Source organism: Schistocerca gregaria, chromosome 3 (genome assembly GCF_023897955.1).
Source record: "Schistocerca gregaria isolate iqSchGreg1 chromosome 3, iqSchGreg1.2, whole genome shotgun sequence".
Lineage (NCBI taxonomy): Eukaryota > Metazoa > Arthropoda > Insecta > Orthoptera > Acrididae > Schistocerca > Schistocerca gregaria.
In genome coordinates, this window is record NC_064922.1 from 249,583,461 (window position 1) to 249,606,773 (window position 23,313).

General features: G+C 40.2%; 1 protein-coding gene across 2 annotated transcripts in view; it reads left to right on the plus strand.

Annotated features, from left to right (window-relative positions):
• The window catches only part of LOC126353806 (uncharacterized), a 155,212-nt gene that overhangs the window by 47,752 nt on the left and 84,147 nt on the right, over positions 1-23,313 (plus strand). For both annotated transcript variants that reach the window (XR_007565208.1, XM_050002903.1), the window contains exon 4: positions 16,528-16,812. Coding sequence is in view for 1 of the 2 variants with exons in the window: in XM_050002903.1 (XP_049858860.1) it covers positions 16,528-16,812 (285 nt within the window). In the remaining variant the exon portion in view is untranslated. The remainder of the gene's footprint in view (positions 1-16,527; positions 16,813-23,313) is intronic.

Consider the following 23,313-nt stretch of genomic DNA (forward strand, 5'->3'; position numbering starts at 1 on the left):
CTGATAACTTCAGCAAGACCTTCAACACAGTGGACAAGAGATTGCTCATCATTGCAGATGTGCCCTGTTCAGGTGGCTAGACTTCATGGGAATGATTTTTTGGCATGGAAGGGATGACAGCTAACAGAATGCAGGTACTGTTGGTGGGGTACTGTCGGTGGTTAATGGATTTGATATGGACAGAGATATGGATGAGGCCATCAGAGAAGTGGAGCTCAGTGTCCAAGAAGGTGGCACATTGGGTTGAGAAAGGCCTGCTGAAATGGATGGGAAACAAGGTGCTGAAGCTGTGGAGGAATGAGGATAGGGTATCTTGGAACTTGGTCAAGGACATGAGGATATCTTTAGTGAATTTGAACCAGATTTTGGGTGGCTTAGAAAGTTTGGCCCATAAACAGATTTACATAGGAGTGTGCCATATAGGTGTCCATGTTCATGTCATGGATTTGTTTGTCCAGAGAAGTAGTAGTTATGTGTGAGCCTGTAGTTAGCTAGATGTGTAATGAATGAGGTGGTGGATCTGCAGTTTGAAGGAAACTGGGGGAGATAGTGTTCAATAGCAGCAAAGCAATGGGCACGGAGGATGATGATGTAGAGAGAAGTGGCATCAACATTGATGAGTAGCACATAGGGGAACTTGTTGACGTATAGAGAAATTGTGTCAACAGTGACAAGTAGGGGTTCAGGCGGTAATGGGTGGGAATGGTTTGTATCAATGACAGGGATGGTAATGAGGTTAATGGAGTTGGGGGAACATGTAGTAGGTGGGTGTACTGGGAGGATGGGGGGTTGTCATTAGGATGAGAAGGAAGCTGGATTTGAGGGAGTGAATTTGAGATGTGCCTAAGGAATTGAGTAGGGGTTGGAGGTTATTGTGGACTTCTGAAATGGAATCACAGTGGAAGGGCATTATTGTGGAGATAGGGGGAAAATAGGCAGATACCTTCTGTCAGATAATCATTGCAGTTCATCATGACAGTAGTAGAGACTTTGTCTACAGGATGGATGAACAGCGTGTGTTCTGTATTAAAGTTATGAATAGGCGTTCTTCCCTCTGTTAAGAGGTTTTTGTTTTTGCAAAGGAGAGGAAGCTATGACGACGTTGAAGATAAGGAATTACTGGACTAGGTTGTGGTTAGGTGGGAGTGGCAGATGGTCATACAGAGATACGAACAGGGAGACAAAAGGTTCAGTGTTGACGTGTAGTCAGTTTTGGTTGTCAAGGTTGATGACAAAAAATGTTTCCGCTGTAAGGGTCAGAAGAAGGAGTGTCCACTATTATCGAACTTGAATATGGGGCTGAAGGTGAGACATTTGCATAGGCCTTAAAATTTTGTGGGACTGAGGTCTTTGGTAGATAAGTTAACTAAGGCTATTTTCATCCTCTTCTCCATAACCTGTCTTCCTCTTCCAGGCCACTACTCAATTGCGCCACCACAAGTCTTCCTGCCTGCTCCAGAGTGACCTTTCTCGTGCCTCTTCTTCCCACCCATCAGATACCCCTCCCTCCATCCCTCGCTCCTCTCCAACCTTCTTTCTCCACTTGCCCGATTCACATGACACAATCCCTCACCTTAGTCAAGTTGTGGTGCTGGTACACTTTTATTGGCAAGGGCAATGTAGCCATGCAGGTGTATGTTTATTACATACTAGTTACCTCTGAAAAAGGATATTATCCAAAAATGTAACATATTCAGTCCTGGATGTGTGTTACCAACCAATTGGCACCTCAACTGTTTGATAATTCGCTGTCTACATCTACATCTACATTTATACTCTGCAAGCCACCCAACGGTGTGTGGCGGAGGGCACTTTACGTGCCACTGTCATGACCTGTTCCAGTCGCGTATGGTTCACGGGAAGAATGACTGCCGGAAAGCCTTCGTGCACTCTCGAATCTCTCTAATTTTACATTCGTGATCTTCTCAGGAGGTATAAGTAGGGGGATGTAATATATTCGATGCCTCATCCAGAAACGCACTCTCTAGAAACCTGGACAGCAAGCTACACCGCGATGCAGAGCGCCTCTCTTGCAGAGTGTGCCACTTGAGTTTGCTAAACATCTCCGAAATGCTATCACGCTTACCAAAGAACCCTGTGATGAAATGTGCTGCTCTTCTTTGGACCTTCTCTATCTCCTCCGTCAACCTGACCTGGTACGGATCCCACACTGATGAGCAATACTCAAGTATAGGTCAAACGAGTGTTTTGTAAGCCACCTCCTTTGTTGATGGACTACATTTTCTAAGTACTCTCCCAATGATTCTCAACCTGGTGCCCTCTTACCAACAGTTAATTTTATATGATCATTCCATTTCAAATTCTTCCACATGCACACTCCCAGATATTTTACAGAAGTAACTGCTACCAGTATTTGTTCCACTATCATATAATCATACAATAAAGGATCCTTCTTTCTATGTATTTGCAATATATTACATTTGTCTATGTTAAGGATCAGTTGCCACTCCCTGCAGCAAGTGCCTATTGGCTGCAGATCTTCCTGCATTTCGCTGCAATTTTCTAATGCTGCAACTTCTCTGTATACTACAGCATCATCTGCGAAAAGTCGCATGGAACTTCTGACAGTATCTGCTAGGTCATTTTTATATATTGTGAAAAGCAATGGTCCCATAACACTCCCCTGTGGCATGCCAGAGGTTACTTTAATGTCTGTAGACGTCCCTCCATTGAGAACAACATGCTGTGTTCTGTTTGCTAAAAACTCTTCAATCCAGCCACACAGCTGGTCTGATATTCCATAGGCTATTACTTTGTTTATCAGGCGACAGTGCGGAACTGTATTGAACACCTTCCAGAAATCAAGGAAAATGGCATCTACCTGGGAGCCTATATCTAATATTTTCTGGGTCTCACACGATCGCTGTTTCCAGAATCCATGTTGATTCCTGCAGAGTAGATTCTGGGTTCCCAGAAATGACATGATACACGAGCAAAAAACATGTTCTAAATTTTTACAACAGATCGACGTCAGAGATCTAGGTCTATAGTATTGTGCGTCTGCTCGACAACTCTTCTTGAAGACTGGGACTACCTGTGCTCTTTTCCAATCATTTGGAACCTTCCGTTCCTCTAGAGACTTGCGGTACACGGCTGTTAGAAGGGGGGAAAGTTCTTTCGCGTACTCTGTGTAGAATCGAATTGGTATGCCGTCAGGTCTAGTGGACTTTCCTCTGTTGAGTGATTCCAGTTGCTTTTCTATTCCTTGGACACTTATTTCGATGTCAGCGAGGATTTAGATAAGGAACTGCAGTGCGGTCTTCCTCTGTGAAACAGCTTTAGAAAAAGGTGTTTAGTATTTCAGCTTTACGCGTGGCATCCTCTGTTTCAATGCCATCATCATCCCGGAGTGTCTGGATATGCTGTTTTGAGCCACTTACTGATTTAACTTAAGACCAGAACTTCCTAGGATTTTCTGTCAAGTCGGTACATAGAATTTTACTTTCAAATTCACTGAACACTTCACGCATAGCCCTCCTTATGCTAACTTTGACATTGTTTAGCTTCTGTTTGTCTGAGATGTTTTGGCTGCGTTTATACTTGCAGTGAAGCTCTCTTTGCTTTCTCAGTAGTTTCCTAACTTTGTTGTTGAACCACAGTGGGTTTTTCCCGTCCCTCACAGGTTTATTCGGCACGTACCTGTCTAAAACACATTTTACGATTGCCTTGAACTTTTTCCATAAACACTCAATATTGTCAGTGTTGGAACAGAAATTTTCGTTTTGATCTGTTAGGTAGCCTGAAATCTGCCTCCTATTACTCCTGCTAAACAGCTAAACCTTCCTCCCTTTTTTATATTCCTATTTGCTTCCATATTCAGGGATGCTGCAATGGCCTTATGATCACTGACTCCCTGTTCTGCACTTACAGAGTCAAAAAGTTCGGGTCTGTTTGTTATCAGTAAGTCCAAGATGTTATCTCCATGAGTTTGCTCTCTGTTTAGTTCCTGGAGGTAATTTTTGGATAGTGCACTCAGTATAATGTCACTCGATGCTCTGTCCCTACCACCTGTCCTAAACATCTGAATGTCCCAGTCTATATCTGGTAAATTGAAATCTCCACCTAAGACAATAACATGCTGAGGAAATTTATGTGAAATGTATTCCAGATTTTCTCTCAGTTGTTCTGCCACTAATGCTGTTGAGTCAGTAGGTCGATAAAGGGACCCAATTATTAACGTAGCTCGGTTGTTGAGTGTAACATCCACCCATAATAATTCACAGGAACTATCCACTTCTACTTCACTACAAGATAAACTACTACTAACAGCGACAAACACGCCACCTCCGGTTGCATGCAATCTAACCTTTCTAAACACCGTCTGTGCCTTTGTAAAAATTTCGGCAGAATTTATCTCTGGCTTCAGTCAGCTTTCCGTACCTATAACGATTTCAGCTTCGGTGCTTTCTATCAGCGCTTGAAGTTCCGGTACTTTACCAGTGCAGCTTTGACAGTTTACAACTACAATACCGCTCCATTAAGTTCTGGGAATGCAGCCGCATGAATTCTGCTTCTTCTAATATTTCGGCTGTATACCTTTCAGTCATCTTCAGAGAGAGCCATACGACTGACGCATGCGGCCACAGATAAACAAGGCGTCAGTGATGTTGATCAGCGGCAAAGACGTACAATATGCATAAGTTACGTCTGTGGCTGCGCATTCGATCCATGCTGGGAGGTCGATGTATTACTGGGAGCTGAACTGTAGCGACATCTTTGTAAGTTCAATATTGAAAGTGCTGGATTTCATGATTTATCTAATGTGAAACCGCTGTCTCTATTAATTAAATTCTTCGTCAAGCGGATTTCAATGGCCTCTTTTACTATGGAGTCCCAGAAAGATGAAACAGAAGTCAGAATTTTGACATTTTAATATACCATAGAGTGACCAGAATCAATACAATGCTCTGCCACAGCCAATTTACTGGGTTGTAAAAGCCGAGTGTACCTGCGATGTTCCGTACACCTCTCTTGGACTGTACGATTCGTTTGTCCGATATATGAAAGGCCACATTGACATGGTATCTTGTAAACTCCAGGCTTGTGGAGTAGTAAGTCATATTTAACGGATCCCAGGAGTGCAGCTGTCTTCGCCGGTGGATGAAAAATCACTTTTACTTTATGTTTAGTGAGGATCCTTCCTATTTTGGATGAAAGGCTTCCCACATATGGCAGGAAAGCCATGGATTTAAATGTTTCCTCGTCATCTTCTGCATTCCTTACGGACACCTTAGGTTTTATTTGTAGTGCCTTACGTATCTGTTGTGGAGAATACCTGTTGTCCTCAAAAACTCTCTTCAGATGTAAAAGTTCGTCTTTTAAACTACTTTCATCAGATATGACGTGTGCTCGGTGTACCAAAGTTCTTAGAACACTACTCGTCTGCGAAGGATGGTGACAGCTATTTGCATGTAAATATAAGTCCGTATGGGTCGGTTTCCGATATACTGCATGACCCAAAGTGCCATCTTCTTTGTGCCATACCAAGACATCCAAAAATGGAAGACATCCCTCCTTTTCCACTTCCATTGTAAACTGAATTTGTCCATGGATGGAATTCAGATGGTTTAAGAAGTCCTGCAATTTGTCCTCGCCATGGGGCCACACTCCAAGAAACTGTAGGCTTCAAAATAGCAGACTCCAGGGCCTTCTCCTCAAAGTCCTCCATAAATAAATTGGCCACCAAGGGTGACAAAGGACTACCCATGACAACACCGTCAGTCTGTTCAAATAAGTCGTTATTAAATAAAAAGTATGTGGAGGTCATCACATGGTGAAACAAAGCTAAAATCTCCTTATCAAAACTTTTTCCAATGAGATCTAGATTCAGAGAGAGGTACCTTAGTAAATAGCGACACTACATCAAAGCTGACTAATACATCAGAGGTGTTCAGTTTCAAAGATTTTAATTTGTCAATGAAATCTGCAGAGTTCCTTATATGATGATCACATTTTCCCACAAGCGGCCTCAATAGTGATGCCAGGTGCTTGGCACAATCATAGTTGGGAGAACCAATATTGCTCACGATAGGACGTAGAGGAACGTCTTTCTTATGGATCTTTGGGAGTCCATAAAGCCTTGGAGGCACTGCACCACTTGGTTTCAGTCTTCGTATGACTTCCGGTGGAAATGGGGAGGCATTCAAAAGCGACGCCGTCTTCCTTACCACCTTGTTGGTGGGGTCCTTACTGATCTTCCGGTATATACTATCGTTCAGTAAGCTGTATATCTTATCATGATAGTCGTCACGTGATATTAAGAAAGTATCATTCGACACTCCGTCATTAATATGACGGGTAGAGATTTGGATGATGCTACGATGATGGTCTTAAGCAAAGGATTGAATTTTGCACCCACACCAAAGATTTTGCCTATACCTGCATTTATCAGTGCCGTTGAACAAGCTGTTTGATCACTTTCTACGGATTCTGCAGATGACATAAGACGCGAAACTTGTCGAGCTGTTATGAAGGCTCGCCCACAAAGAAGCAATATATCTGTGGCAGAGAGGACTGCACTACGTATGCTCCGCCAAGATACCGAAATGGTGGTTCTCCCTGCTGATAAAAGGAGGCCCCACACCCTTTGAGGCTGTTGACTTTTCTGTACTTTCCAGAGGCCATCTAACCTAAAAAACCACCCAGTCCACACCACACAACCCCTGCTACCCGTGTAGCCGCTTGCTGTGTGTAGTGGACTCCCGACCTATCCAGCGGAACCCGAAACCCCACCACCCTATGGTGCAAGTCGAGGAATCTGCAGCCCACACGGTCGCAGAACCATCTCAGTCTCTGATTCAGACCCTCCACTCTTCTCTGTACCGAAAGTCTGCAGTCAGTCCTGTCAACGGTGCTGCAGATGGTGAGTCTGCTTTAATTCCACTAGTGAGACTGGCAGTCTTCACCAAATTAGATAGCCGCCGGAAGCCAGAGAGGATTTCCTTCGATCCATAGCGACACACATCATTGGTGGCGACATGAGTGACCACCTGCAGATGGATGCACCCTGTACCCTGCATGGCATCCAGAAGGACCCTTTCCACATCTGGAATGACTCTCCCCGGTATGCACATAAAGCGCATATTGGTTTTCTTCCCCTCTCTTGCTGCCATATCTCTAAGGGGCCCCATTACGCACCTGACGTTGGTGCTCCCAACTACCAGTAAGCCCACCCTCTGTGACTGCCTGGATCTTGCAGACTGAGGGGCAACCTCTGGAACAGGACAAGCAGCCATGTCCGGCTGAAGATCAGTTTCAGCTGGAGACAGACCTGAAACCGGTTCATCAGACAAATTGGAGAGGCCTTCCATTCAGCCCTCCGGAATGTCTTTCGCCCCCTGCCACACCTTGAGACAGCCTCCCACTCTACCACAGGTGAGGGGACGGCCTCAATGTGGGCAGTATCCCGGGCAGCCTCAGCCTTAATCCGATCGGGGGATGCGTGGGACGAACTGGCCATCCCTGACAAACCCGGGGAGAGTCATTCCGGACCCCACAATGATCCCCATTGACAACAGCTTCAAGCTGTGTGACCTAAGCCAACACTGCCTGAATCTGGGAGCAAAGGGATGCCAACTCAGCTCACATCCGAACACAGCAGTTGCAGTCCCTATCCATGCTAAAAACTGTTATGCAAAGATCGTCTGAACTAATCTACAATTCAACACAAAATTTAAACGGTTATTAAAATACAAGATTGCCTAGTAATGCTGCTACTTGCGCACTGCTGACACACTGCTCGGCGGCAGAAGGAGACTATGCGATTTTACACTATTCAGGTAATACAGCGCGATGCTACAACTCTCAAATACTATAATACACCCGAAATTTATGAATTAAACAATGCAAGTACCCAAAAACATGCAAAGAAATTAAGAATTAAACTGAGTAACAAATAAGTGAGCTAAGACTATATGACTTGCTGCTGGCAGCTGCTTATCCAACAGCGGCAGGGAGCGCACTCCTTTATCCCATCCATTATTTATGATGTGATTAATTAGACAACAATTTTAGTATCTCGTATAACTGCCTCTCGCTGTAATACAGTCCTGCTATATTCGTCAGAGACTATGATAGAGCTTCAGATATCATCCTGCGAGAGAGTGTTACATGCCATTTATACTTTGTGTCAAGGGATGTTTCTGGTAATGCTAACCCAGCACATCCCTCATGTGTTCAATAAGAGACGGGTCTGGCTGCTGTTGCTTGGTACAGTTTGGTAGTTGCCACTCCTCTGACTTATATGTATTATCAAATAACAGTCACAACACCTAGGCAGAATCTACTCTTACCACAAAATACCACTGGATGCCATTGCCATTCACCCACCATTTGGGGTGTGTTTCTCAGTGATAATACAATTGAACTTCACTGAAATTCAGTTAAGTGCATGAACTGTTGTATCCTGGAGTGTCTGACATGATTATGTATCCATTAACATATTTGAATGACCTGACCCTTTTGTTTCAGAAAGTATTATACAGTGGTGTACGCAGCATTTACTCCATTTACAAATTTTATCCCTGAATTATTGCCTTCCCCCCTCCCCCCCCCTCCCCCCCCCCCCCAACACACACACACACACAAACCATGGACCTTGCCGTTGGTGGGGAGGCTTACGTGTCTCTGTGATACAGATAGCCGTACCGTAGGTACAACCACAATGGAGGGGTATCTGTTGAGGGGCCAGACAAACATGTGGTTTCTGAAGAGGGGCAGCAGCCTTTTCAGTAGTTGCAAGGGCAACAGTCTGGGTGATTGACTGATCTGGCCTTGTAACAATAACCAAAACGGCCTTGCTGTGCTGGTATTGCGAACGGCTGAAAGCAAGGGGAAACTACGGCCGTAATTTTTCCCGAGGGCATGCAGCTTTACTGTATGATTAAATGATGATGGCGTCCTCTTGGGTAAAATATTCCGGAGGTAAAATAATCCCCCATTCGGATCTCTGGGCGGGGACTACTCAAGAGGATGTTGTTTTCAGGAGAAAGAAAACTGGCGTTCTACGGATCGAAGTGTGGAATGTCAGATCCCTTAATCGGGCAGGTAGGTTAGAAAATTTAAAAAGGGAAATGGATAGGTTAAAGTTAGATATAGTGGGAATTAGTGAAGTTCAGTGACAGGAGGAACAAGACTTTTGGTCAGGTGACTACAGGGTTATAAACACAAAATCAAATAGGGGTAATGCAGGAGTAGGTTTAATAATTAATAGTAAAATAGGAATGCGGGTAAGCTACTATAAACAGCGTAGTGAACGCATTATTGTGGCCAAGATAGATACGAAGCCCACACCTACTACAGTAGTACAAGTTTATATGCCAACTAGCTCTGCAGATGACGAAGAAATTGAAGAAATTTATGATGAAATAAAAGAAATTATTCAGATAGTGAAGGGAGATGAAAATTTAATAGTAATGGGTGACTGGAATTCGAGTGTAGGAAAAGGGAGAGAAGGAAACGTAGTAGGTGGATATGGATTGGGGCTAAGAAATGAAAGAGGAAGCCGCTTGGTAGAATTTTGCACAGAACACAACTTAATCATAGCTAACACTTGGTTTAAGAATCATGAAAGAAGGTTGTATACATGGAAGAACCCTGGAGATACTAGAAGGTTTCAGATAGATTATATAATGGTAAGACTGAGATTTAGGAACCAGGTTTTAAATTGTAAGACATTTGCAGGGGCAGATGTGGACTCTGGCCACAATCTATTGGTTATGACCTGTAGATTAAAACTGAAGAAACTGCAAAAAGGTGGGAATTTAAGGAGATGGGGCCTGGATAAACTGAAAGAACCAGAGGTTGTACAGAGTTTCAGGGAGAGCATAAGGGAAAAATTGACAGGAATGGGGGAAAGAAATACAGTAGAAGAAGAATGGGTAGCTTTGAGGGATGAAGTAGTGAAGGCAGCAGAGGATCAAGTAGGTAAAAAGACGAGGGCTAGTAGAAATCCATGGGTAACAGAAGAGATACTGAAATTAACTGACGAAAGGAGAAAATACAAAATTGCAGTAAATGAAGCAGGCAAAAAGAAATACAAACTTCTCGAAACTGAGATCGACAGGAAGTGCAAAATGCCTAAGCAGGGATGGCTAGAGGACAAATGTAAGGATGTAGAGGCGTATCTCATGAGGAGTAAGATAGATACTGCCTACAGGAAAATTAAAGAGACCTTTGAGGATAAGAGAACCACTTGTATGAACATCAAGAGCTCAGATGGAACCCCAGTTCTGAGCAAAGAAGGGAAAGCAGAAAGGTGGAAGGAGTATATAAAGGGTCTATACAAGGGCGATGTACTTGAGGACAATATTATGGAAATGGAAGAGGATGTAGATGATGATGAAATGGGAGATGAGATCCTTCTTGAAGAGTTTGACAGAGCACTGAAAGACCTGAGTCGAAACAAGGCCCCCTGGAGTAGACAACATTCCATTGGAACTACCGACGGCCTTGAGAAAGTCAGTGCTGACAAAACTCTACCATCTGGTGAGCAAGATGTATGAAATAGGCGAAATACCGTCGGACTTCAAGAAGAATATAATAATTCGAATCCCAAAGAAAGCAGGTGTTGACAGATGTGAAAATTAGAGAACTATCAGTTTAATAAGCCACAGGTGGAAAATACTAACACTAATTTGTTACAGACGAATGGAAAAACTAGTAGAAGCCGACCTCGGGGAAGATCAGTTTGGATTCTGTAGAAATACTGGAACACGTGAGGCAATACTGACCTTATGACTTATCTTAGAAGAAAGATTAAGGAAAGGCAAACCTACGTTTCTAGCATTTGTAGACTTAGAGAAAGCTTTTGACAATGTTGATTGGAATACTCTCTTTCAAATTCTAAAGGTGACAAAGGTAAAATACAGGGAGCGAAAGGCTATTTACAATTTGTACAGAAACCAGATGGCAGTTATAAGAGTCGAGGGGCATGAAAGGGAAGCAGTGGTTGGGAACTGAGTGAGACAGGGTTGTAGCCTCTCCCCGATGTTATTCAATCTGTATATTGAGCAAGCAATAAAGGAAACAAAAGAAAAATTCGGAGTAGGTATTAAAATCCATGGAGAAGAAATAAAAACTTTGAGGTTCGCCGATGACATTGTAATTCTGTCAGAGACAGCAAAGGACTTGGAAGAGCAGTTTAATGGAATGGACAGTGTCTTGAGAGGAGTATATAAGATGAACATCAACAAAAGCAAAACGAGGAAAATGAAATGTAGTCGAATTAAGTCGGGCGATGCTGAGGGAATTAGATTAGGAAATGAGACACTTAAAGTAGTAAAGGAGTTTTGCTATTTGGGGAGCAAAATAACTGATGATGGTCGAAGCAGAGAGGCTATAAAATGTAGACTGGCAATGGCAAGGAAAGCGTTTCTGAAGAAGAGAAATTTGTTAACATCGAGTATATATTTAAGTGTCAGGAAGTCATTTCTGAAAGTATTTGTATGGACTGTAGCCCTGTATGGAAGTGAAACATGGACGATAAATAGTTTGGACAAGAAGAGAATAGAAGCTTTCGAAATGTGGTGCTACAGAAGAATGCTGAAGATTAGATGGGTAGATCACATAACTAATGTGGAGGTATTGAATAGGATTGGGGAGAAGAGGAGTCTGTGGCACAACTTGACTAGAAGAAGGGATCAGTTGGTGGGACATATTCTGAGGCATCGAGGGTTCACCAATTTAGTACTGGAGGGCAGCGTGGAGGATAAAAACCGTAGAAGGAGACCAAGAGATGAATACACTAAGTAGATTCAGATGGATGTAGGTTGCAGTAGGTACAGGGAGATGAAGAAGCTTGCACAGGATAGATTAGCATGGAGAGCTGCATCAAACCAGTCTCAGGACTGAAGACCACAACAACAACATTATTGCCTTTACTGCCTTCTTCCAATTTCTCTTGAAAATACAGGTCTCGACTGTTCAAGTGTTGGTGTCATTTAGTTTTAATTTTCTGCTAATGCAAACAAACAATTACTGACACATTAACTTGAAAGCTGGGTGGTATAGGATGGGCTGGGATGGGAGGAAAGCTACACATTGGTCAACTTCATATCTCATGTAATTGAAACTTGAGCAAAAAACCCTAAATCCAGCACTGATGTTGTGTAAGCTAACCAAATTTGTCACATCATTCAACAAACTACATACACGGTGTATCAAAAATAATCATATGATTAAAAAAAAACTTAACTATTATGTTATTTGAGATATGTGTGTGAACAATATACTGTTGGAAAGAGCAAACTCTTGAGTTTTACAAGGTTCCTGCTAGGTACCAGCAGTGTGTGCCCACGTCAGACTAGTAAAAATGATGTCTGGGCAACAGAAAGCGTTTTGTGTTCTACGTTTCGTGCAGTGCGGATCAGTAATAACTGTTCAGCGTGGCTTTCGTATTAGGTATGGTGTGGATCCTCCTACAGCACAGAGCATTAGATGATGGTAAGGACAATTCCAAAAAACAGGTTGTTTATGTAAAAGCAAATTGCTGGGCCACCCTCAAGTGTCCGACACAGATGTCGAACGCATCCACCATAGTTTCACGAGGATTCCACAGAAATCCATTCAACATGCAGCTCGACATGCCCCCGATGTCTATCTGGTGTCTGTTGCATCAATGTCTACACATGAAACCATGTACAAAATTCAGCTACGCAAGCTCTTTGTGAAGGTGACAAACAAGAATGTGTAGAGTTCTGTAATTTCGTTCTTGGCAAGATAGAGGATGACAGCTTTCTTCCACGCTTAGTGTTTAGTGATGAGGCAACATTCCATTGAAATGGAAAGGTGAACTCTCATAATGTGGGAATATTGGGTATGGAACAATCACATGAAGTCGTACAACATTAGAGGGACTCTCCAAAAATTTAATGTATTTTTTGCAGTTTCACAGGAAAAGGCATATGGTCCATTTTTCTTTGCTGAAAACACTGTTATGGAAAGCACATATCTCGATGCTTTAGAACTTTCTTTTCCCACAATTGGAGACTGAAATGAACAACTTCATTTACCAACAGGATGGGGCACTGCCATACTGGCATCTGGAAGTGCAGAAGTTATTTAAATCAAAGGATTACTGAATTATAGATCGGTCGCACTGGACCAAATGATTCAGCCTTACATTACTGTCCTCCCAAGGTCACCGGACCTGACTGTATGTGATTATTTCTTGTGGGGGTTTATAAAAAACTCTGTTTCTGTGCTACCATTACCATCAACAATGAATGAACTGAGAGAGCACATAACAACAGCTGTGGAAGCTGTAATTCAAGACATGATCACTGCAGTGTTAATTCAAGACATGCTCACTGCAGTGTGGTAACAATTTGAATGCTGCATTGACATATGCCATGCATCTCATGAGGGGCATATTGAATGGCTATTATAAGGTATGAAAAAATACTTTTTGAGTTTCCTGTTCATCAGAAGACAAAATTCATTGTATGTGTTTATTAGTTTCAGAAATATAGACAAGCCAAATCAGATGATTCTGTTTGAGACACTGTATATAACTCGTACTTAATTTAGAATTTTGTTTGATCCAATTTAAATACACTGCTCAGCCAAAACATTATAATCGTCTGTCTAGCAGCATGTCAGTGCAACTATTAAAGGCACATAGCTGCCAGCTATTATGGACTCCCATAATTGTGTATGACTTCACACCTTAATTATGGAGTTATGGAAAGATACTAAAAATTATGGAAATATGCATTTTACAATTTGATTCAAAAATAAATTGGAAAAGTTATTGTTTATATTTTGCTAATCATATGATGCTACTACAATATTTTATAGATTGTAATGATTTCCTTCCTGAGTATGCAGAAGGTGAAATGCTTAGCTCTGTTTTCAAATCTTCCTTTACAAAGGAATGCCCAGGAGAACCACACCAATTTAATCTTCATACCACTGAAAAGATGAATGAAATAAGCATTAGCATGAGTGTGCTCAGAAACAGCTCAAATAGTTAAAATTGAACAAATCTCTGTTGTAGAGCCCTCGAACAGAAAACCATGCTCAGTTCCTGGAAACCTGCACAGGCCATACCCGCCTACAAGGAAGGGTAGTCGAAGTGATCCACAAAACTACCTTTCAGTGTCCATGACATTATTTTGTTGTAGAATCTGAGAACATATTCTGAGCTCAAACATAATGAAGTATCTTGAAGAGAATAATCTCCTCAATGCCGACCAGCATGGATTTCAAAAACATCAATTGTGTGAAATGCAACTTACACTTTTATCATATGACTTACTGAAAGCTTTGGATCAAGGCAATTAGGTAGCTACTGTATTTTGTGATTTCCAGAAAGCATTTGGCTCAGTACCACACCTCTGCTTATTGTCAAATGTTTGATCATATGGTGTATCAAGTGAAGTTTGTGATTGGATTGAGGACATTTTGGTGGGGAGAGTCACCATCAGAAATAGAAGTAACGTTGGGTGTGCGCCAGGAAAATATGTTCATGTTGTATATTAATGACCTTGCAGACAATATTAATAGTAAAATCAGTCTTCTTGCAGATGATGCAGCTGTCTGTAATGAAGTACTATCTGAAAGAAGCTCTACAAATCTTCAATCAGATCTTGATAAGACTTCGACAAGGTGCAGTGATTGGCAACTTGATTGAAATGTTCAGAAATGTAAAATTTTGCACTTCAAAAAATGAAAAAAAAAAACAAAAAACAAAACAAAATAGTATCCTTTTGCTATAATATCAAGGAGTCACTGTTGGAATCAACCAACTCATATAAATACCTGGGTGTAACACTTTGTGAGTGTATGGAGTGGAATGATCACATAGGTTCAGTCATGGGTAAAGCAAGTGGTAGACTTCAGTTTGTTAGTAGAATATGGGGAAATACAATCAGTCTATAAATAAGGTTGCTTACAAATTTCTCATACGATGGGTTCAAAATATTCTTCAAGTGTGTGGGACCTGTACTAGATTGGACTTACAGGTGATATTGGACATATACAGAGAAGGGCAGCATGAATGGTCCCAGGTTTGGTTTAATCCATTGGAAGTTGTCACAGAGATTGTGAAGGAACTGAACTGGAACACTCTTGAAGATAGACGTAAATGATCCTAAGAAAGGCTGTTAACAAAATTTCAAGAACCGACTTTAAATGATTAGTGTACATATTGCTCACATAGGGATCATGAAGATAAGATTACAATAATTATTGCACAGACAGAGGCATTCAAACAATCATTCTTCTTGCATTTCATACTTGAATGGAACAGGAAGAAACCATTTGCCATGCACTTCATGATGGTTTGCGAAGTATAGATGTAGATTTAGATGAAACCTGTCTACAAATGAGTTTGTCACCTTGGCTTACTAAAGTAGGTTATGCTGAGTGATGGTGAAAATTTTTCATTCTATGCATGACAGCTTAAAGTATAGGAATGAAACTGCTTCCGAACCACGTGACATCACAAGGTTCAAGCCATTCGTCTGTGCACTGTTGCGGTTTTTTCTAACCAGGTGGCGTTACAAGAAATGCAGTTCACCTATTTATCCATACTTAATAATACATAACAACCGTGATGTTTACTATTTTTTTGCATTTTATGCTTAATCTAATATTTTCATTTACAGTTATCCTTATTTCTGAACATTATTCTTCATTTAGGGTCAGGAAGTGTCTGAAATATAGCATTGATAGGCCTAAATAAGAGTGATAATTTTTAAAAATTTTCTGGGCGAGGGCCTCTGGACATCTCTGCATTTTTGCCATGTGAGTACTGGCATCCTCTTTCGAGGTTGGTAGCTGTGCAGACACAACAGGGTTCATAATGAGATGTTGTACAAACCCTTTGTATTTTATGCCTGTCTTTGAGTGTGATTTCATATTGAGCATGTACTGTATCCATAGGCACTTAATTTCTTTGCACTGATATGTTTTTGTTCTGTAATGATGTTTTCAGCATAAAGAGTTAATTAACTGAGGCTGTACTTTCCAAGTATAAAAATTGTGACTACTGTAAAATATCTGCTGCCAATAACTGATGAGCAACAGTATAAAACAAGTAAATATTTCATAATACTCAATAATGTAGCTGATAAATACACATAAATATAGCATAAAACCCTATGATTTTGATCTCCCCAAAGTGCTGCTTCAGAAGCAATACACCTTGATATGAAAAATTCACCCTGAAATGTAACTTCGTTTAGGAATACAAAAGATATATTTATTCTGGTCTACTTCAGGTAGCTTTTTTAGTTACCAAGAACATTTATGTTCTGACCAGTAGCCTGATAACAAATTCTATAAAGCATTGTATGGCTATTAAACAATAAATGTTTAATTTAATATAGTATATCAGATATTTATATTCATGTACATTACTACTGTTCTTCCACCTTTTATGAGCAGCTCAGTGTTTCTGATAGAGCAAATTGTATTTGATAATGAAATGCTTAACTTTCTGGATACATGTAGGTGAAGCACATGGGAAAAAAAACTTACATTTGTTCTTAATTTTTGTTATAGGAACCATCTGATGATGACAATGTTAATAAGAGACGATCCCGCCGTTCACGTTATATGTTAACAAATTGCAAGAGAACCAGGCATGCATCACCTGATGGCACTAGACCTGGAGGCACTGAAGATGTAGAAGTGAGCAAGTTGCGTGGGAACCGAACCAGACAAAGTCGTACGAGAACACATGCTGCTGCTATCAGTCAAAATTCACAGTCATTGGCCAGACCTGACATGCCCTCTGGTGCTTCATATTCTCCTGTTAGAGAAGTCATAGCTGACACTAATTTCAGAGTGAGTGCTTCTTAGAAATGTAATTGAGAAGTAGGAGTTGCTATGATGAATATTTTGTACTGTACTGTCCATGTGGGCTTGTCACTTTGTACTTTAACACCTTAACATATTGATTTTTTCTTCAGATTAGGTTCTAAAAAATAATATTTTTTCATTAATGAAGTATATCGTATAATGAATGACATTACATATAGATATAAACTGACTAGCCAGAACATTATGACCCCAAATTACTATTGATATAAACACATACAGGCAATAGCAGTGTCACTTGGCTAAGGATGGCTGCTTGTCAGACACTTGCACAGTGCATGTTGTTATCAGTAAGCATGCTGTCCGAGTGTAGAATGGATAAGGTGTTCGATCTATTTGAGTGTAACTGAGTGCAGATTATGGTGGCCCAAAGGCTTGGCAAAAGCATTTCGGAAACTACATAGCTAGTTGAGTGTTCGAAGAGTGCTGTTGTGAGTATCTTCAACACATGGTGAAACAAAGTGAAACCACTTGCAGACATCATGGGGTTGGGTGGCCATCCCCCATTATATATGTCGGACATCGTAGGCTGGACAGGCTGGTAAAAGAGGGCAGGTAGTGAACTGTGGCAGAACTAACATCAGACTTTAATGCTGGGCAGAGTGCAATAGAGTCTGAACACACAGTGCACTGAATACTCCTAATGATGGGCCTCTGCAGCCAATGACCCTTACATGTGCCAATGTTAACACTACAACATCGACAACTACGACTGGAATGGGCATGTAAACATTGGCGCTGGCCATTGGTGCAGTGGTCTCATAAATCCTGATACCTTGTTCCTTATGCCAATGGAAGGGCACAAATCAGTTATCTTCCAGGAGAACAGCTCCTTGACACATATACTGCGGGCTGGAGAAAACCTGGTGGCGGCTCCATTATGCTCTGGGGAACATTCACAAGGCTATTGTACACTGGTTGCAGACCACCTACACCCCTTCATGATGATCATGTTTCCCAATGCCAGTGATATTTTTCAACAAGATAATGCACCATATCACAAGTCCAGGAACGTGATGGAGTGGTTCAAGAAACACAGTGGCAAGTTCTAATTGATGTGCTGGTCTCCCAGCTCACTAGATATGAACCCAACTGAACACATGTGGGATCTGATTGAATATTCTGTCAGGCCTCATCACCCCCTTCCCTGGAATTTACGGGAATTAGGTGACATGTGTGTGCAGATGAGGTACCAACTCCCTACAGTGACCTTCTAAGACCTCATTGCTTCCATGCCATGATGTCTCACCACTGTTATCCATGTCAAAGATGGACATAATGCCTATTAGGTAGGTGGTCATAATGTTCTGGCTGATCAGTGTATAAAGATAGCTTTTAAAACTCAAAATAATGAGGTATAAGATTTTGAAGATCACCATTAATAAAATACTGAGTATACCCGTGCACTGGACTTTGACTAAAATATCATGAATCTTTAAATCATTTTTTAGTTTCTGTGTAGCATTGAAGCCTGACCATGTGTTTCACAATGGTTTGCTGTTAACACAAGTCTTGCATAATGTGGCTGTAGCACAGAGGATGTACCATATTTACCCAATTATAAGACAAGGCTTTTTCCCAAATTCATTATTAAAAAATACAGGGTCTACTTATATTTGCAGATTTAACTATTGTTGCTGAGGTAAATATTTTTTCAGTGTTTAATAGATTAATATAGGGCTTCTCTTACATTTACATATGAAGCTTTGGCTATAGTGGTTTTGCACAAATATATCTTTGAGAGTTCTGAAGGGTAGAGTTTAGCAAGCAATACTTTTGTTTGAATAGGCTTGAGATTTCCTGATACACAGAAGTGCTCGTTACAGTATCAATCGTGTTCGATCAGTCACATGACATTTGACTCGTGGCACTAATGCAATGGATGGATACATGGGAAGCTATGAACTTAGCACTATGACATCTGATGCTCAGCTTAAAAAAATAAGAATTTGGTGAAACACAGGAGGAAGCAGCATTAAATTCTACCAACTCCCAAACTTTTGTTGTATTTGAATATATTTTTAATAGAAGTTCTCAAACAGATATGGATACCTGCAGACATGCATTTATTCTGCTTTTTAAGTAAAGGTAACATTCAAATTCGAAAATCTTGTCCTTCAAACCCCATTACATGAATCTGAACCCAAGTTATTATTTTATTTGGCTATGAAAAACTAATGATTTATGAAGTGTGTTGCAGATGAAAATTTGATAGTTGTTTACATGTTATAAACCACTACCAGCTTGGAATCAGTTTTAGAATAAGGTGGTAGCATTCAGATGAAACAAGAAAGAAAATTAATCCAAAATTAAATGTCTAACAAATGAAACAAATCTCATTGAACTGACTGCAATTTTTATCACAAGAATAAATTATAGCGGAGAGAACAGTTCTGGGGATAGTACAAAGAAACCACATTAAATCACAGGATGAGCGAAAGTTCGAGAATTGGTCTCAGTCATTATTGCAATCTTTCATTTATTATTAGTTGCTGCTGTTACATAGGTCCTGCAACCTAGAAGATACAGATGCCTGTGTGTCATTGTTGCTACAGAAGGCCTGGTAGGGTAACAGTGACTCCAGCTTGTCTGCTAACTTTAATGAGTGTGGGGTGAGGAGTGGGGAGTGGGCAGCAAATTTTGTCTTGCTACTAACTATGGGAACTTATACTGCGTCCTTTAGCTTTTTGTGAATGTCTACCATACCTAAGGTGCAGTTTGCATGAAACCATTTGCACTCGGAATCGAATTGACTTTAAAATTGGCGAAATACTCAGCAATAGCATACATTGCAGCAGGAGGTGGTAAAAGTCTAGACTGAGGCCAGTGGCACACTTACATGTTTTATGCAGCAATATTGTTGACGCTCACCATGAGGTATGATGCAAATGATAGGGCGTTAACACTCGCGTGTCAGTATAAAAGCAAAATCTGCAAGTCCCCCCCAAATAATTAAAATAAAAATCAAAAATTAAAAAAAAATGCAACATACCCGGAAGAAAGAGCCAAATGTTTGTGTCAACGAAGTTATAAGTTTCACAGCTACACTGTTGTGATGAAGATGATTAAAATGATGATTAAAAAATGTGGTACTGCAGATGACAGGCTAAACAGAAGAGGCAGTGAAGATAAAAATTAATGTAAACAATTTCTTTTGTTTATTTTATTTCTCCTTGTATTATCAAAATATAGATAACCAATAAATGGCATAAGTTTAGAATAAGTTTATGGTAACTTTTTAGGCAGATCCTCAAGTTAGTAAAAATTTGAAATTTGATTAGTCAGAATATGGTAAAACAATAAATTTTTCTAAAGGAGCCTCTTAAAAAAAGGGGCTCACTTTAAATTCAGGGTCATATCACTCTTGGATAAATATGGCATTTATCTCGTACCACTGATGAGCTTTTATCACTAAACGGACAAACTGTTGTCACTTTTAGTCTTTAATGAAGCAATATCACATACTTCTTCACTTCTTGAGTAACTAAATTCAATGTCAAACTCAGGTTTACTAAAGCCATCTTCTTTTAAAGGCATTGACTAAACAATAACACAGGAGAGGTAGGCTGAAAGTGTATGGTTTGCTGTTGAGTATTCAAAGGTGCATGCAGTAAGAACTATCTAGTAGCAACCACCTCAACCAGAACATGACCGGCAGGCTACACATATAGGGCCTGATGCTCTCTAGCACCCAAACACTCAACAACTATCAGTGCAGATTAGCCCCAGATCTATGATATTTCTGAACTGGGGCAAAAACTTGATAGTTGTGCCCCCCTCCCCCTGTTGAGCATTTGAGCCCCCCCTCCCCCTGTTGAGCATTTGAGATAGGACATCAAAAATAAAAATAAGAGTGATTTTTCAGACATATGTTCATTTTGTGGCACATATCTTTCTGAAGATTTTGATATATAAAACATATATGTTTGAGGAAATGTAAGACATGTTATTTGGTGTTAAGTGTGCCAAAGTGCAGTGCCACACCTCTTCACATAGTAGCCTTGTATCATATGTCACTGTATTTCGCTCTGTGGAAATCAAACATGTATGTTTTGTAATGGAAGCCATCAAGCCTACATTTGGGGCAGTGGAAATTAAAATGTCCTGTGGTGCTTCTTCTGTTTCCAGTTAGCTGGTTTGACAGCGTACCCCCACAAAAAGCTCACAATTAATACTAGGTTGGATTATTTGTAACTGGGAGAATAAGAAATCTTTATTGCCTGTTAGCCAATAACTTTCTCTTTTGTGTGACACAAATTTAAATATAGGAAACATAAACCCAATAAAGACAAGAGACAAGCAAGGCAGCACATATTTCTTCAATCCTTAGGTCCCAGTATTTTTTTCTCTATAATCTAGCTACAGGTTTATATGGCATGCTATCCTTTCTGTGAAAGAATCTAAACCTCATCAAAGTTTGTCAAACATTCTGCTACATGAAAAATCAAAATGACATTGTCTGATACTGAAAAAGCTGTTCATACAAATAGTACCCCAGACTGGTATGGTTTCTTGATTTGTTTACATCTATTTTGTCACTGTCTGCTAGATAAAACAAAATAGGCCTTTCTAATATTGCAGCAATTGTAACACACGCCAGATAAGCAAGACTGCTTTGGCACGGATGGTCATTTTTATCTACATTATTTACATAAATAACACAACAGAATATGATTCATGAGGTACCAATATCAAATGCCTATAAGGCCTACTACAAGCAAAAACTTTTATGTTAGGAAATAGTTATGCATTTCATTCATGTGCTCCAGTTTCTCAAGCAGGAGATCAAAAAGTAGTATTACAAAGTTTTAATACAAATGTGCAATCATAATATTCTTCCATATAACATTTGTAATGTCCCCATTTTTTTCTCCTTCATCATTCTAACAATCAATCTTGTCATCATTAATTCTGTAACTATTCCTGCATATGTCAAAACTTATTCTCTTATTAACTTCACTAATCGTGTCAATGCACTTTTCCATGCTATTCCGAGAGTAGAGCTAAAGTGGCTGCTAACAAGGGACTGTACAACTGGCCTTTAGTTGTGTAGCAATCTGGAAAAAAAATTCTGTCCAAATTTCATTTTCTTGGACACACCAAGATGATTAATATGTAATCTTTCATACCTGTTATTCCTGTTAGTTGTCTTTACTCTCATAGTCTGAATCTATGGATTTCACTAATGATTATAACAACACTGATCATTCGCACACCCAGTCAACCACATTCACTCGTTTAGGTAGCCCCATCCCCTTCTGTCCACAGGAAAGTTTTTTATTTCTAGATGCAACAGGGATTCCCCTGGCAGAAACGTCACATACACTATGTACGCCTTCAATAATCAACTTTGATTCTTTCAAAAACCAACTCAGAATATGTTCAAAAATATTCAAAAGCCAACAGAGATATGTTTCAAAATCATGTGGATAATTGATAGATCAACATGTGCTGGATGCTAGGCACTTTTTGAAACAAGAGTTTTTTCTTCAAGAATATGAATTTGGCACCGCCTGAAATTGTCTCCCAGGACAGATACCCCTGTTTGTGACCTCCTCCCCTCAGATCCAGGTCTGATGCTGAAACAGATATGTCAAAATAATAAAAATGAGATAACTCAGGGTTTTATGTTAAGGGGTTAATGACTATGTACGATTAAGGTGTGAGAGATATAAATTTTGTTATCTTGATTTCTTGAAATGGAATCACACATTTCACTGTGTTTATGGCCCATAGGCAAATGCATGTATTTGTAGAAAGTAACCAAAAGAAAAGTAAATCCCTCTCTTTTGATTTTGTACCATTGACACAGAGATGGGAGTTTTGTTTAGGTTCAGTACAGACACAGAGGCACCCATGCATTTATGCCAGTTATCTTACATACTCTCATCTGCAGCGTAGCTTTTGAGTCTTGTAAATGTACTTATATTTTATTCGCAGAGTGCTTGTGCAATACACCATGATGGGATCATAGAAGATATAACAAGGTATTAAGAGAATCCAAAATGGAATAATTGATTAAAAGCTTGTGGACTGTAGGAAGGCTACCTCTTCAATATTTTTAGTACTCATTGAGGGAGATAACAAAGAAATTTTATTACGGCTTCTAGAAAATGTTGACTTGACTGTTAATGACAACCAGTAATAAGCAATGAATGTTATAAAGCATACTTAGTTGAGATCAGTATGCAGCATTAACTTCACAACTTCCTTTGTCTGCTCAGATCTCAGATATTCATGACTGCTGATTTCCACCAGTGGCCAGATCTGAATCTTTCATGTGTTTGTGCTCAGAAAAATGAAGTGTTGAGAAGATTTTTGTTGGTTTCATAACCTGCTGATTGTAGTGTGCACAGACCGTCTTCACAGAGTCTTTATTGGAGGGAAAAAAAAAGAGTTTGTCATATCTATGGACTATTTAAGATTAGCTGATCTAGTTGCTCAGTTGTGGTATCATGTAATGAGCCT